The sequence below is a fragment of the Nasonia vitripennis genome, chromosome 1 (assembly GCF_009193385.2).
Source record: "Nasonia vitripennis strain AsymCx chromosome 1, Nvit_psr_1.1, whole genome shotgun sequence".
NCBI classification, from domain to species: domain Eukaryota; kingdom Metazoa; phylum Arthropoda; class Insecta; order Hymenoptera; family Pteromalidae; genus Nasonia; species Nasonia vitripennis.
The window spans coordinates 19624544-19636905 of NC_045757.1; the positions used below are offsets into that span (position 1 = coordinate 19624544).

At 34.6% G+C, this 12362-nt stretch overlaps 2 protein-coding genes across 2 annotated transcripts; both read right to left on the reverse strand.

Moving 5' to 3' along the window:
- Positions 1–6613: 6613 nt before the first annotated feature.
- LOC116417565 lies at positions 6614–7841 on the reverse strand. Its single transcript, XM_031931087.1, has 3 exons — positions 7322–7841; positions 7081–7179; positions 6614–6955 (listed from the first exon to the last, which is right to left on the reverse strand). The coding sequence occupies exons 1-3, from the start codon at positions 7383–7385 to the stop codon at positions 6684–6686; spliced, it is 435 nt and encodes a 144-aa protein (XP_031786947.1). The 5' UTR covers positions 7386–7841; the 3' UTR covers positions 6614–6683.
- Positions 7842–10716: 2875 nt separating this feature from the next.
- Positions 10717–12307, reverse strand: LOC107981674. Its single transcript, XM_016987929.3, has 3 exons — positions 11429–12307; positions 11188–11286; positions 10717–11062 (listed from the first exon to the last, which is right to left on the reverse strand). The coding sequence occupies exons 1-3, from the start codon at positions 11490–11492 to the stop codon at positions 10791–10793; spliced, it is 435 nt and encodes a 144-aa protein (XP_016843418.1). The 5' UTR covers positions 11493–12307; the 3' UTR covers positions 10717–10790.
- Positions 12308–12362: the final 55 nt, after the last annotated feature.

Genomic DNA, 12362 nt, shown 5'->3' on the forward strand with positions numbered 1-12362 from the left:
ATAGAACATGTATTCGGTTTAAAAAAAGTTCATTTCAATTTTGTTACATAACCTTTTATTTAACTAATATATCAAAATCATCTATAGTAAAAGTACAATGTTAGGATTATCTATTAAATTATATTGTGACGAAGAAGATGGCTTTGATGAAAATTTGTCAAAGTTAAAATGGACAACTGAGAAATCCTGCAATTATTGGACTTTGTTTAAACATTGTAATAATCTTTTGATGCCAACAGCGTTACCGGTTGTAAGCTTATTAACAGATGATGTAAGTGTCACTATTCATAAAATTCATTTAACATTTTTTGTATACGACAATCTTAATAACATACTTTTATGCAGTCAAGATATAATTGGCAAATTTTTTTTGCCAAAAGAATATACAACAGATATTATAAAAAAGAACTCAATAATTCACTCAAGTTCACACTCACGAAGTAACTTCTTTACGTATAAAAATTTTTCTTTATTCATGCATGATTTTCGTTTCATTGTGTATAGGGTTTATCACGAAAAACAAGTATCTTTAACGCGTATCCTATTATCTGAACAACTAATACATTTGGAACAATTTGATGAACTAAGTAGACAAAGTTTCATTTAACTCATAGCAGATATTATCAGGTAATATACGTATTATTAAAAAATTTATTATAGAAATCAAGAAATTTAGCAAAAAACCCTAACAGTTTGTAATTCCTGGTTAAATTGGTTTTTTTTTTCAGGAAGCAGTCTAAACTAGAAATAGATTGCTTAGAAGGGTTAGGTCTAACCAAATTAGAAGCGTCAAAAGTATTGTCAGCACTGCCGGCATCAAAAAAGTCGATTAAATTTCTCTATCTTGACAAGCCTTTGAAAACAATAAATGCTCTGGAACAAAAGCATGTCATTGTATGGACTCGACATTTCATACAGTGTTGAAAATCTGACAGGTAAACAAAAATAAATAGAAGAAACAAATTTTAAAGCCAACCGTTTGCATGTTGTTGAATTTTGCTGAAAATATTATAAATTAGTGCGTACTGCGCTGTATTTAAAGTCGTGAAATTTCATGTCCATATACTTTGCTGTAGGTGTGGAGTATATACCAGGAATCGTCACAGGTGCTCAGACGAGTGTATAGATGAATAGAAAGTTTATATATGATTTGTGTGTATTTTGATTCAGGTATTGAACTATCTGCATGCAAAATCAGAGACGTAAAATTCCAAAATATTTGTAACTATTCCAAGTGCCTTTGTATTTCAAGATTTACGACATATGTCTAGACGACTGTAAAAGTACCGTTTCACTCAGTGCGCTTAGACAGGCTTTTACGATAACGGGAAAAACCCAAACTTTCGTCGCCTTTCAGATATAAGGCGCCAAAGGCTATAGCCGGGTTACTATGGTGAAATGGCCCCCTTGGAAAATGTATATATGTTATATACCATTCGATGGGGGATAAAAAAAAACTCCCATAGCCAAATTTTTAGCTCTCTGCCTAGTGCGCATGCGCAGTAACGTCGATAAACGTGTTTTTTTGATTTTATTTTTTTCTGAAGTCCCTATAGGATAAAATTTTTTTTAAAAATTCACATTGGTGTATTTTTATGTCATGAATAACTGCAATTTTTTTGGAATTACATAACCTCAAATATCGGATCTAAAAAAATTATTAAAGTTTTCAATCGATATTTTGACCCCCTTGTTTTTGAGGTGCAACTTTTTAAGTAGACTTTTTTTGTGTACTTTTTCCCGTTCTTTACGATGGCACTAACGTTTTTTCCTTAAAAATGGTGGCACAACTCGATTTGAGCCAAAAACTGATTTTTTTACCATTTTTTCACGTTTTTAGCTGGTTATGTTACAATTTAGTTACTAAAGTGACTCCTTTTGAGTAGTTTTGCATATCTTCCCATGAAAACATAATCAAATGAAATATTTTGTTCGCTCCAAGCCGTATTTTTTATATTATCTTACGTTTTCAATGATGGTCTTATCAGAATTTGAGGTAATAAAGGGTTTCTCTCTATATATAAAAAGAATATCGCCGCTGTCAGTGTCTGCTTTTCTCTTTAACCTAAAAATGCCCTCATTTGAGTGATTTAACGCCGAAAAAGGCCATTTTTGGTACCATGTAACCCAAAACTAACCTAAAAATGTCATAATGCAAGGGTTTTCACGCAAAAAAGCCTGTTTTTAGCTAAACATAGCCTTGAAATCGATCGTTTGAGGGTACTTTTGGCGTCTTGTGGTCTTAAAAAGGCCATATTTGGCTTATCTGCCTCTACTTAATTGATTATTCAAAATCTATTGACAGTAATAATTATCAGGTAAAAAGGAATTGAAGTTAAGTATGTTCAATTCGTACAAAGTATAATTTATTATCTTCATAGGCTATTTAAAATAAATTATGGAACGTATACAAGTAGCTTTTTAAAAATAACGAATGTTCACAATAGAAAAAATGATTCACTCATCATTGTCACTATCTTCATCAATACACACTTCAATTTGATCATTAAGAAACATTTTAGACAGAATTTCAGCTGGTCGTATGATTTTTGATAAATATCTTCCATGTGAAAGATAATAGATTATGGCAGCAATATGCGCACAACATCCTATAGTACGGTTACCGTTAGCACAATCACAACAGTGTCTTAAGATGCTAGAATAACCAATACCATTTGGTTTATACTCAACGAAACATTTGTATTGTTTTCTGTTAATATGCCTGGATTGAACTTCAAGTTTGAGAATATTGTTAGTCTCTTTTGAATATCGAATCTTCAAATTATTATCTGCGTCAAGCATTTCCGCTAAGTAAGATATTGTCTGTTTAAGCTGATATGTTCCTGTAAACAGAATTTTCAAATCTTTTATTGTTAATTCAGGAAAGTCTGGTAAATCATCCGAAGTTATTATTTTAAATGGTAGTTTCCGACGACTCCATCTTTTGTCTGCTACTAAAACTGCTAATGTATTTTCAACATTTTTTCTAGATTGCATAGCACTAAATATTTCATCTTGCATGTCTTCATCAGAATCTAGGCGTTTGCCAAACAAGTTATTTAAGTAGCAAGAAATTTTACAATAAGATCCAGTATTTTTCACCATTTTATTATCAAGTTTGTGATCTAATAACCTATATTTTTTCTTTTGAACTCCGTGCACTACTTCAACAACCCATCGCAGTTTTGTCGTGAATCTTGTTTCATTTGATTCTTGCGTAGAAAGTTGAGATTTTGAACCTTTGAGTGCAGGCATCAAAACAATATAACCCATATTTTCTAATTTTTGTTTAATGTCCCTGAAACCTCTATCCAGTATAAAAATGTCCCCTTGGCGAAGAAGTTTCTGTAAAATATTCTGCTTCTCTTCCAATATTTCAATCAGTATTGTAGCATCATTTTTATTTGCAAGATATGGACCTAACTGGTCAACAATATAACCATTAGTAGTACATATAGTAAATGGTTTAGTCAGAGGAACTTTTTTTTGGCCTGAATAAGATTTTCTTTGGTACTCGTTATTAGAGCTTTTTTCATGCCTTATATAAGTACCATCAGCAATCAAAATAAGTTGTTTACCAGGATGTAATTTCTTTGCCATATTAGAAGTTTGATTTTCAATCAATTCATTTCTGTCTACATTTTCTAATCCAAAGTGTTTTGGTAGTAAATCTTTTTCGAAAGATAATAATACTGATTGACAAAAACGAGATACTTGTTGTTCGCTTTCAATGTCAAATATTGTAGAGATGAGCGAGTTAGAATTCCCAGAGCGCATTTTGAATAAAAATACGACAATGGCTTGTGTCGCTGTCCTTACACAGGAATTCTTCAGAGAAGTGAGTTGATCTTTAAGATAATTAATATTTTCCCACGTTAATCCCGTAAAAACTTTCAATTTTTTTTCAGGCATGGAAAATTCAGCTACTGTATCTAATAAAGTTTCGTCTGCTTTCATTGATAATTGACTCAAAAATTGTAGTAATTCATCAATATATACCGTACTTGTAGTGGAAAAAATATTAATTTTATTTAGTTCATCTTCATAAAATCTTTTTTTAATTAAATGTGTGCAACAGCATCTATTGCCATGTGGAATAAAAACATTCATGTTACTATAAACTTGAATTCGGGCCTCTAAAGGAACTAATATATTATTAGTCTGTTTTTGGTACCCACAAACAAAGCAATATTTATGTGTCGCAATCGTCCTTTGAATAAGTAATTCCGTGGTTGCTCGTACTTTTTGTTCCTTTATTGTGTATACAGATGATTGTGTACTTTCCTGAGATGATGAAGTGACAGTTAGCTGAGAAAATGATTCAGAAACATTTGAATCTTGAGACGAAGCAGTTGCTGGAACATTAACCTTTTTAGGTTTAGAGCTTGATATGTATTTGGCTAATCGCTTTCTACATGAATCACAAATTACATCATGGATGTAAATATCTTTATTTGATAATTGTTTAGCATATTCGATTTCAACTTCAGATTCGATTTCCTTTTCTCGACCAATTAGTTTTGAAAAAAACAATGTTGGCCATTGGTTTGCGCATCGTTTAATTAATTAAGAAATCAAAATACTTTATTTGTTTATGCTCCTGATAATTCTTAATTTTATGATTGACCATTCACTACGCAGATCGTCTGCATTGCAGCCGCCGCGTCAACCGCGCGGCCAAGCATAAACTTTTATTATAAATAAAAATAAACAATAAACAAAAAAGTGCGACAGAGACAATACTTTCGACCAATCACAGAACGTTTAAAAAGAACATAACATTAGCCATCAGTTTTATAATAAGGTGATATCACAATTCTGATAAGACCATCATTGAAAACGTAAGATAATATAAAAAATACGGCTTGGAGCGAACAAAATATTTCATTTGATTATGTTTTCATGGGAAGATATGCAAAACTACTCAAAAGGAGTCACTTTAGTAACTAAATTGTAACATAACCAGCTAAAAACGTGAAAAAATGGTAAAAAAATCAGTTTTTGGCTCAAATCGAGTTGTGCCACCATTTTTAAGGAAAAAACGTTAGTGCCATCGTAAAGAACGGGAAAAAGTACACAAAAAAAGTCTACTTAAAAAGTTGCACCTCAAAAACAAGGGGGTCAAAATATCGATTGAAAACTTTAATAATTTTTTTAGATCCGATATTTGAGGTTATGTAATTCCAAAAAAATTGCAGTTATTCATGACATAAAAATACACCAATGTGAATTTTTAAAAAAATTTGTATCCTATAGGGACTTCAGAAAAAAATAAAATCAAAAAAACACGTTTATCGACGTTACTGCGCATGCGCACTAGGCAGAGAGCTAAAAATTTGGCTATGGGAGTTTTTTTTTATCCCCCATCGAATGGTATATAACATATATACATTTTCCAAGGGGGCCATTTCACCATAGTAACCCGGCTATAGCCTTTCAACTGCTACAGGATTGTCGCTGGCTACGTGCAATAAAAAGTTTGAAATTTTTCGACTCCATATCGCTAAATTACAATTTTATCGCTTCCGAAGATGGCGGCATACTTATAAATTTGTCTAGGTAAGAATTTAGAAAAAAGTAAATCATTATACCTAACCCTGGTAGAAAATCGCCCATTTAAGACGGCCGTAAAGGTAAAAACTGCCCATTAAGGGGCTGTCGGAGGAGCAGCCGAACGGTGCCGTCGCAACGTCCAAGTGGCTCTGCGTTCAGGTGGCAAGATTCCAATTAAACAAAAAATACAACAGAAGCGCGTAGTTAAGAAAAAAAATCGCTCTTTACCGCCCTTCCTTTTATCCTAAAGTAATAGTAACTCGTGCAAAACATGGTATTAAGAACATCTTTTTGATGGGGTTACGTTACGAATTACGTTACAGCAACAGAGTAGCCAAACAAGCAGTCATATCGGAATTCTAATACTCCATCAAAAAGATGTGCTGAATACCATGTTTTGCACGAGTTACTATTACTTTAAGATAAAAAGAAGGGCAGTAAAGAGCGATTTTTTTTCTTAAGGACGCGGTTCTGTTGAATTTGTTGTTTAATTGGGATCTTGCCACCTGAACGCAGTGCCACTTGGACGTTGCGGCAGAACCGTTCGGCTGCTTCTCCGACAGCCCCTTAAGTTGGAGAAAAAGTGTTACATTCTGCCTAATTAATGGCAAAGAAAACTGCCTAGTTCTTAGATTCCATTCCAAGCACTGGCCATTAAGTGGGTTACCGATTCTGCCAGGGAACGCTCGTCTTTCCAAACACACGCACGCACGCACACGGTAATAGTATATTGTGCAACTAGGGGGGAAAATTGGATTTTTCTAGCGAGGGTGATGTTTAGGGTACTCCCTTGGGTGGAAAAGACTTTTTCCTTCCAAGGGAGTAATTTTTTCCAGAAAAATTTACTTCCTTGGGAGGAAAAAGTTATTCTCTCCCAAGGGAGTAGTATTTTTCCGGCTGCTAAGGAAAACTCGATTTTCCATTAATTTTTCATGCATGGAAAGAGGTCTTTTTCGTGCACGTATGATGTAAATACATTTTTACATGCATAAGGCTGTTTTTTCTGAAAAGTTTCTAAATAATCTATTATAGCCAAATTATTTGTTGAAAAAGTTTTATTAAATAAGTTAAAAACGACATTTTTTAAAAACTAAATACTATTTTATTACTAATTTTTATTTTGATTTTTCTCAACTCTCATTACTGGTAAGCAAATCAGTATCCACTTCTAAAATTGGATAATTGCTAATGTTGGCCGCCGTCGTTACATCTTGTTCGGCATCGTTAATTTCAACGATGCAATCTACAAGTTCCACTTCAAAATGAGAGTCTTCCCTGCTATCAATTATGGCATTGCTTTCATCACTAGTAGCTTGTAAAATCATATTGATAGCTACAGCCGCAGCTGCATTACTGGCGGCTTCGGCATCAGCCTTTTCCTTTTTTTCATGTTTAATTATATCTGTAAAAAAATTATAAAGAAAATTCAATGTATGAATTTAATTTAAAACATAGTAGTAAGTTCATTCTTCGGATAATGATGTTTCTTCATTATTGAGTTTATGAATAAATTTATTGCATTCTTACCTCTGAGGAGGTACCTGCATGCAGGAAATGAAGCTCCTTTACGCATAAGTCGCCTAGTATGACTGTAACTGCATCTTAATGGGGTTTCATCAATTACTTCTGAAAACCAAAACCAAAACGGATTTTAATTAATTTTTATAGAACACAAATATAGTTTTCTTTTTTCACGAACCATTTTCTATTTTTGAAGTATGAAGCATCAATGCATTCATATTTATACAAAATATAATGTTGTACATACCTGATGATTTGTTTGAATCTTTCGACAAGGAGTTTGAGTCCTTTCCTTCACAGTTGAGTGCCATGTTCTCGAGTTGCTTTAACTACCTGTCTCTTCCACGACTCTGCGACTAATGTGCAACTTTGTTTCGGTTTGCACCGCTCAATTAAGCCGCTAGAGGTCGCACGTTAACCGAGAGACACCCTAGCCCCTCCTCCGTTGCTGCTATTGGGCGGTTATTTGCTGTGATTGCGTCGTTGGAGGGGAGGGCTGGCGCTGATGTCACTTTAGCGGCTGCTCGAACTATTTTTCGCCCATAAGATTTAACATAGGATTTACTGCCGTAATGAAGGCGCCACGGTATGTGCTTAAGATTGCCCCCTCCCCTCCCTTTCCTATCAGGCTAGTCACAAAGCTGGTCATCATATCAAAAAGCTATAAATAATGAAATAAGTAATTTGTTGATTTTAAGCGTTCTAGAAGTTATTTTGCCTAAACAATTATATTTTCACTTCAGACAGCTAGGACAAAATTGGAATTATCTGCAACTATTTTGTTTGGAAAAATATATCACAGAGGAAAATAATAAAACGGGCGAGCAAAAAAATGCGATCGGAATACCTGATTTGGCGTGGACTATAACACGAACATGGCGCATTTTTAATTAACTTATCCAAATGCTTACTAACACCAAACAAATTGAACTTTCAATTTTGGTGAATAAGTTAATTAAAAATGCGCCATACGTGCAATAATACGTATAATATTATCTTTCGTTAATAAAATCATAACCTTACAGTTGGAATGCCAGAATTTGATTTGCATAAAAAATTTTTTACGCAAAGCATGCCTTTACAAACTCTTCTTTTTTCAACGAATCAGAATATATTACGCAACAATCGTCCATCTATGCTGGACTGCACTTTTAAAACCATACTAAGTTTCTATTGCAAGGCATTAGGTAATTAAATTATTGAAAAGCAGAAGTCTTGGTGCCATATTCATATAATTTCAAACGATTAATGATTGCAGTACAACTGCATATTAATTGTTATAACCATCGTGAAATGCTTGACAATCAATTAACAAAAATATTGCTCTCATTACCAAATTTGAAATTATAAACAAATTTATCGTGCGATCTTTCAGTTTTGTAACGAATGTCGATGAAAATGTTGTATTACCAGAACACGTGGGACAGCATTTGCCAGGCGCAGGGGGTGATGGATTATCGCACGGAATATGACAGTAAATTCGTGACTCTGTGATAACTCCGGCGTTACACGTATATATTTTAGATGGATCTCTTGGCGTCGTCCACTCTAGCCCCGATTCAAAAAACACGTCGTTCATCATGCAAACTGCGAGTTATAATTTTGCTTAGCTAAACTGGTACTGGAAGAAATCCGTTGATCTTCATACCTTTGCATTGTGGACAGCAGTCCTTATCGTCTTCAATAACAGAGTGGCAGCCTTCTACGGTGGAGCAATTAATCTTGAAGCACTTGACTATTTTATCCTGAATGAACCAAATAATTGTATGATATTATTTAATAAATGATTATGTGCTCCGCCTCGCTCTGATTTATTTACGCTGCAAAACCACTCGTATGAACATCTCGGGACAGGAATATCGAGGATTGTTATGGGCTCTCCTTCGTTTTCACATGACATTTGCTCGACTACAACGTATTTAAGTTTTTAAAATGTATTACTGTTTGCATTTGTTTAATCTTTTTATGCAATAGCGTTGTTAATTTTTTTACCTGTTATATGTGCTACAGTTTTGCAAGTCTGACAGCTAAACAAAAATAAATAGAAGACACAAATTTTAAAGCCAACCGTTTGCATGTTGTTGGATTTTGCTGAAAATATCATAAATTAGTGCGTACTGCGCTGTATTTAAAGTCGTGAAATTTCATGCCCATAGACTTTGCTGTAGGTGTGGAGTATATACCAGGAATCGTCACAGGTTCTCAGACGAGTGTATAGATGAATAGAAAGTTTATATATGATTTGTGTGTATTTTGATTCAGGTATTGAACTATCTGCATGCAAAATCAGAGATGTAAGATTCCAAAATATTTGTAACTATTCCAAGTGCCTTTGTATTTCAAGATTTACGACATATGTCTAGACGACTGTAAAAGTACCGTTTCACTCAGTGCGCTTAGACAGGCTTTTACGATAACGGGAAAAACCCAAACTTTCGTTGCCTTTCAGATATAAGGCGCCAAATTTCAACTGCAACAGGATTGTCGCTGGCTACGTGCAATAAAAAGTTTGAAATTTTTCGACTCCATATCGCTAAATTACAATTTTATCGCTTCCGAAGATGGCGGCATACTTATAAATTTGTCTAGGTAAGAATTTAGAAAAAAGTAAATCATTATACCTAACCCTGGTAGAAAATCGCCCATTTAAGACGGTCGTAAAGGTAAAAACTGCCCATTAAGGGGCTGTCGGAGGAGCAGCCGAACGGTGCCGTCGCAACGTCCAAGTGGCTCTGCGTTCAGGTGGCAAGATTCCAATTAAACAAAAAATACAACAGAAGCGCGTAGTTAAGAAAAAAAATCGCTCTTTACCGCCCTTCCTTTTATCCTAAAGTAATAGTAACTCGTGCAAAACATGGTATTAAGAACATCTTTTTGATGGGGTTACGTTACGAATTACGTTACAGCAACAGAGTAGCCAAACAAGCAGTCATATCGGAATTCTAATACTCCATCAAAAAGATGTGCTGAATACCATGTTTTGCACGAGTTACTATTACTTTAAGATAAAAAGAAGGGCAGTAAAGAGCGATTTTTTTTCTTAAGGACGCGGTTCTGTTGAATTTGTTGTTTAATTGGGATCTTGCCACCTGAACGCAGTGCCACTTGGACGTTGCGGCAGAACCGTTCGGCTGCTTCTCCGACAGCCCCTTAAGTTGGAGAAAAAGTGTTACATTCTGCCTAATTAATGGCAAAGAAAACTGCCTAGTTCTTAGATTCCATTCCAAGCACTGGCCATTAAGTGGGTTACCGATTCTGCCAGGGAACGCTCGTCTTTCCAAACACACGCACGCACGCACACGGTAATAGTATATTGTGCAACTAGGGGGGAAAATTGGATTTTTCTAGCGAGGGTGATGTTTAGGGTACTACTCCCTTGGGTGGAAAAGACTTTTTCCTTCCAAGGGAGTAATTTTTTCCAGAAAAATTTACTTCCTTGGGAGGAAAAAGTTATTCTCTCCCAAGGGAGTAGTTTTTTTCCGGCTGCTAAGGAAAACTCGATTTTCCATTAATTTTTCATGCATGGAAAGAGGTCTTTTTCGTGCACGTATGATGTAAATACATTTTTACATGCATAAGGCTGTTTTTTCTGAAAAGTTTCTAAATAATCTATTATAGCCAAATTATTTGTTGAAAAAGTTTTATTAAATAAGTTAAAAACGACATTTTTTAAAAACTAAATACTATTTTATTACTAATTTTTATTTTGATTTTTCTCAACTCTCATTACTGGTAAGCAAATCAGTATCCACTTCTAAAATTGGATAATTGCTAATGTTGGCCGCCGTCGTTACATCTTGTTCGGCATCGTTAATTTCAACGATGCAATCTACAAGTTCCACTTCAAAATGAGAGTCTTCCCTGCTATCAATTATGGCATTGCTTTCATCACTAGTAGCTTGTAAAATCATATTGATAGCTACAGCCGCAGCTGCATTACTGGCGGCTTCGGCATCAGCCTTTTCCTTTTTTTCATGTTTAATTATATCTGTAAAAAAATTATAAAGAAAATTCAATGTATGAATTTAATTTAAAACATAGTAGTAAGTTCATTCTTCGGATAATGATGTTTCTTCATTATTGAGTTTATGAATAAATTTATTGCATTCTTACCTCTGAGGAGGTACCTGCATGCAGGAAATGAAGCTCCTTTACGCATAAGTCGCCTAGTATGACTGTAACTGCATCTTAATGGGGTTTCATCAATTACTTCTGAAAACCAAAACCAAAACGGATTTTAATTAATTTTTATAGAACACAAATATAGTTTTCTTTTTTCACGAACCATTTTCTATTTTTGAAGTATGAAGCATCAATGCATTCATATTTATACAAAATATAATGTTGTACATACCTGATGATTTGTTTGAATCTTTCGACAAGGAGTTTGAGTCCTTTCCTTCACAGTTGAGTGCCATGTTCTCGAGTTGCTTTAACTACCTGTCTCTTCCACGACTCTGCGACTAATGTGCAACTTTGTTTCGGTTTGCACCGCTCAATTAAGCCGCTAGAGGTCGCACGTTAACCGAGAGACACCCTAGCCCCTCCTCCGTTGCTGCTATTGGGCGGTTATTTGCTGTGATTGCGTCGTTGGAGGGGAGGGCTGGCGCTGATGTCACTTTAGCGGCTGCTCGAACTATTTTTCGCCCATAAGATTTAACATAGGATTTACTGCCGTAATGAAGGCGCCACGGTATGTGCTTAAGATTGCCCCCTCCCCTCCCTTTCCTATCAGGCTAGTCACAAAGCTGGTCATCATATCAAAAAGCTATAAATAATGAAATAAGTAATTTGTTGATTTTAAGCGTTCTAGAAGTTATTTTGCCTAAACAATTATATTTTCACTTCAGACAGCTAGGACAAAATTGGAATTATCTGCAACTATTTTGTTTGGAAAAATATATCACAGAGGAAAATAATAAAACGGGCGAGCAAAAAAATGCGATCGGAATACCTGATTTGGCGTGGACTATAACACGAACATATTCACCAAAATTGAAAGTTCAATTTGTTTGGTGTTAGTAAGCATTTGGATAAGTTAATTAAAAATGCGCCATACGTGCAATAATACGTATAATATTATCTTTCGTTAATAAAATCATAACCTTACAGTTGGAATGCCAGAATTTGATTTGCATAAAAAATTTTTTACGCAAAGCATGCCTTTACAAACTCTTCTTTTTTCAACGAATCAGAATATATTACGCAACAATCGCCCATCTATGCTGGACTGCACTTTTAAAACCATACTAAGTTTCTATTGCAAGACATTAGGTAATTAAATTATT

What these genes read in the sequence shown, in the direction of transcription:
- LOC116417565 (XM_031931087.1), bottom strand. Translation starts at nt 7,385, where the DNA reads ATGGCACTCAACTGTGAAGGAAAGGACTCAAACTCCTTGTCGAAAGAT. An exon ending in AGATTCAAACAAATCATCAG is followed by an intron (nt 7,180 to 7,321) that starts GTATGTACAACA and finishes TTTGGTTTTCAG; the next exon opens with AAGTAATTGATGAAACCCCA. An exon ending in ATGCAGGTACCTCCTCAGAG is followed by an intron (nt 6,956 to 7,080) that starts GTAAGAATGCAA and finishes ATTTTTTTACAG; the next exon opens with ATATAATTAAACATGAAAAA.
- LOC107981674 (XM_016987929.3), bottom strand. Translation starts at nt 11,492, where the DNA reads ATGGCACTCAACTGTGAAGGAAAGGACTCAAACTCCTTGTCGAAAGAT. An exon ending in AGATTCAAACAAATCATCAG is followed by an intron (nt 11,287 to 11,428) that starts GTATGTACAACA and finishes TTTGGTTTTCAG; the next exon opens with AAGTAATTGATGAAACCCCA. An exon ending in ATGCAGGTACCTCCTCAGAG is followed by an intron (nt 11,063 to 11,187) that starts GTAAGAATGCAA and finishes ATTTTTTTACAG; the next exon opens with ATATAATTAAACATGAAAAA.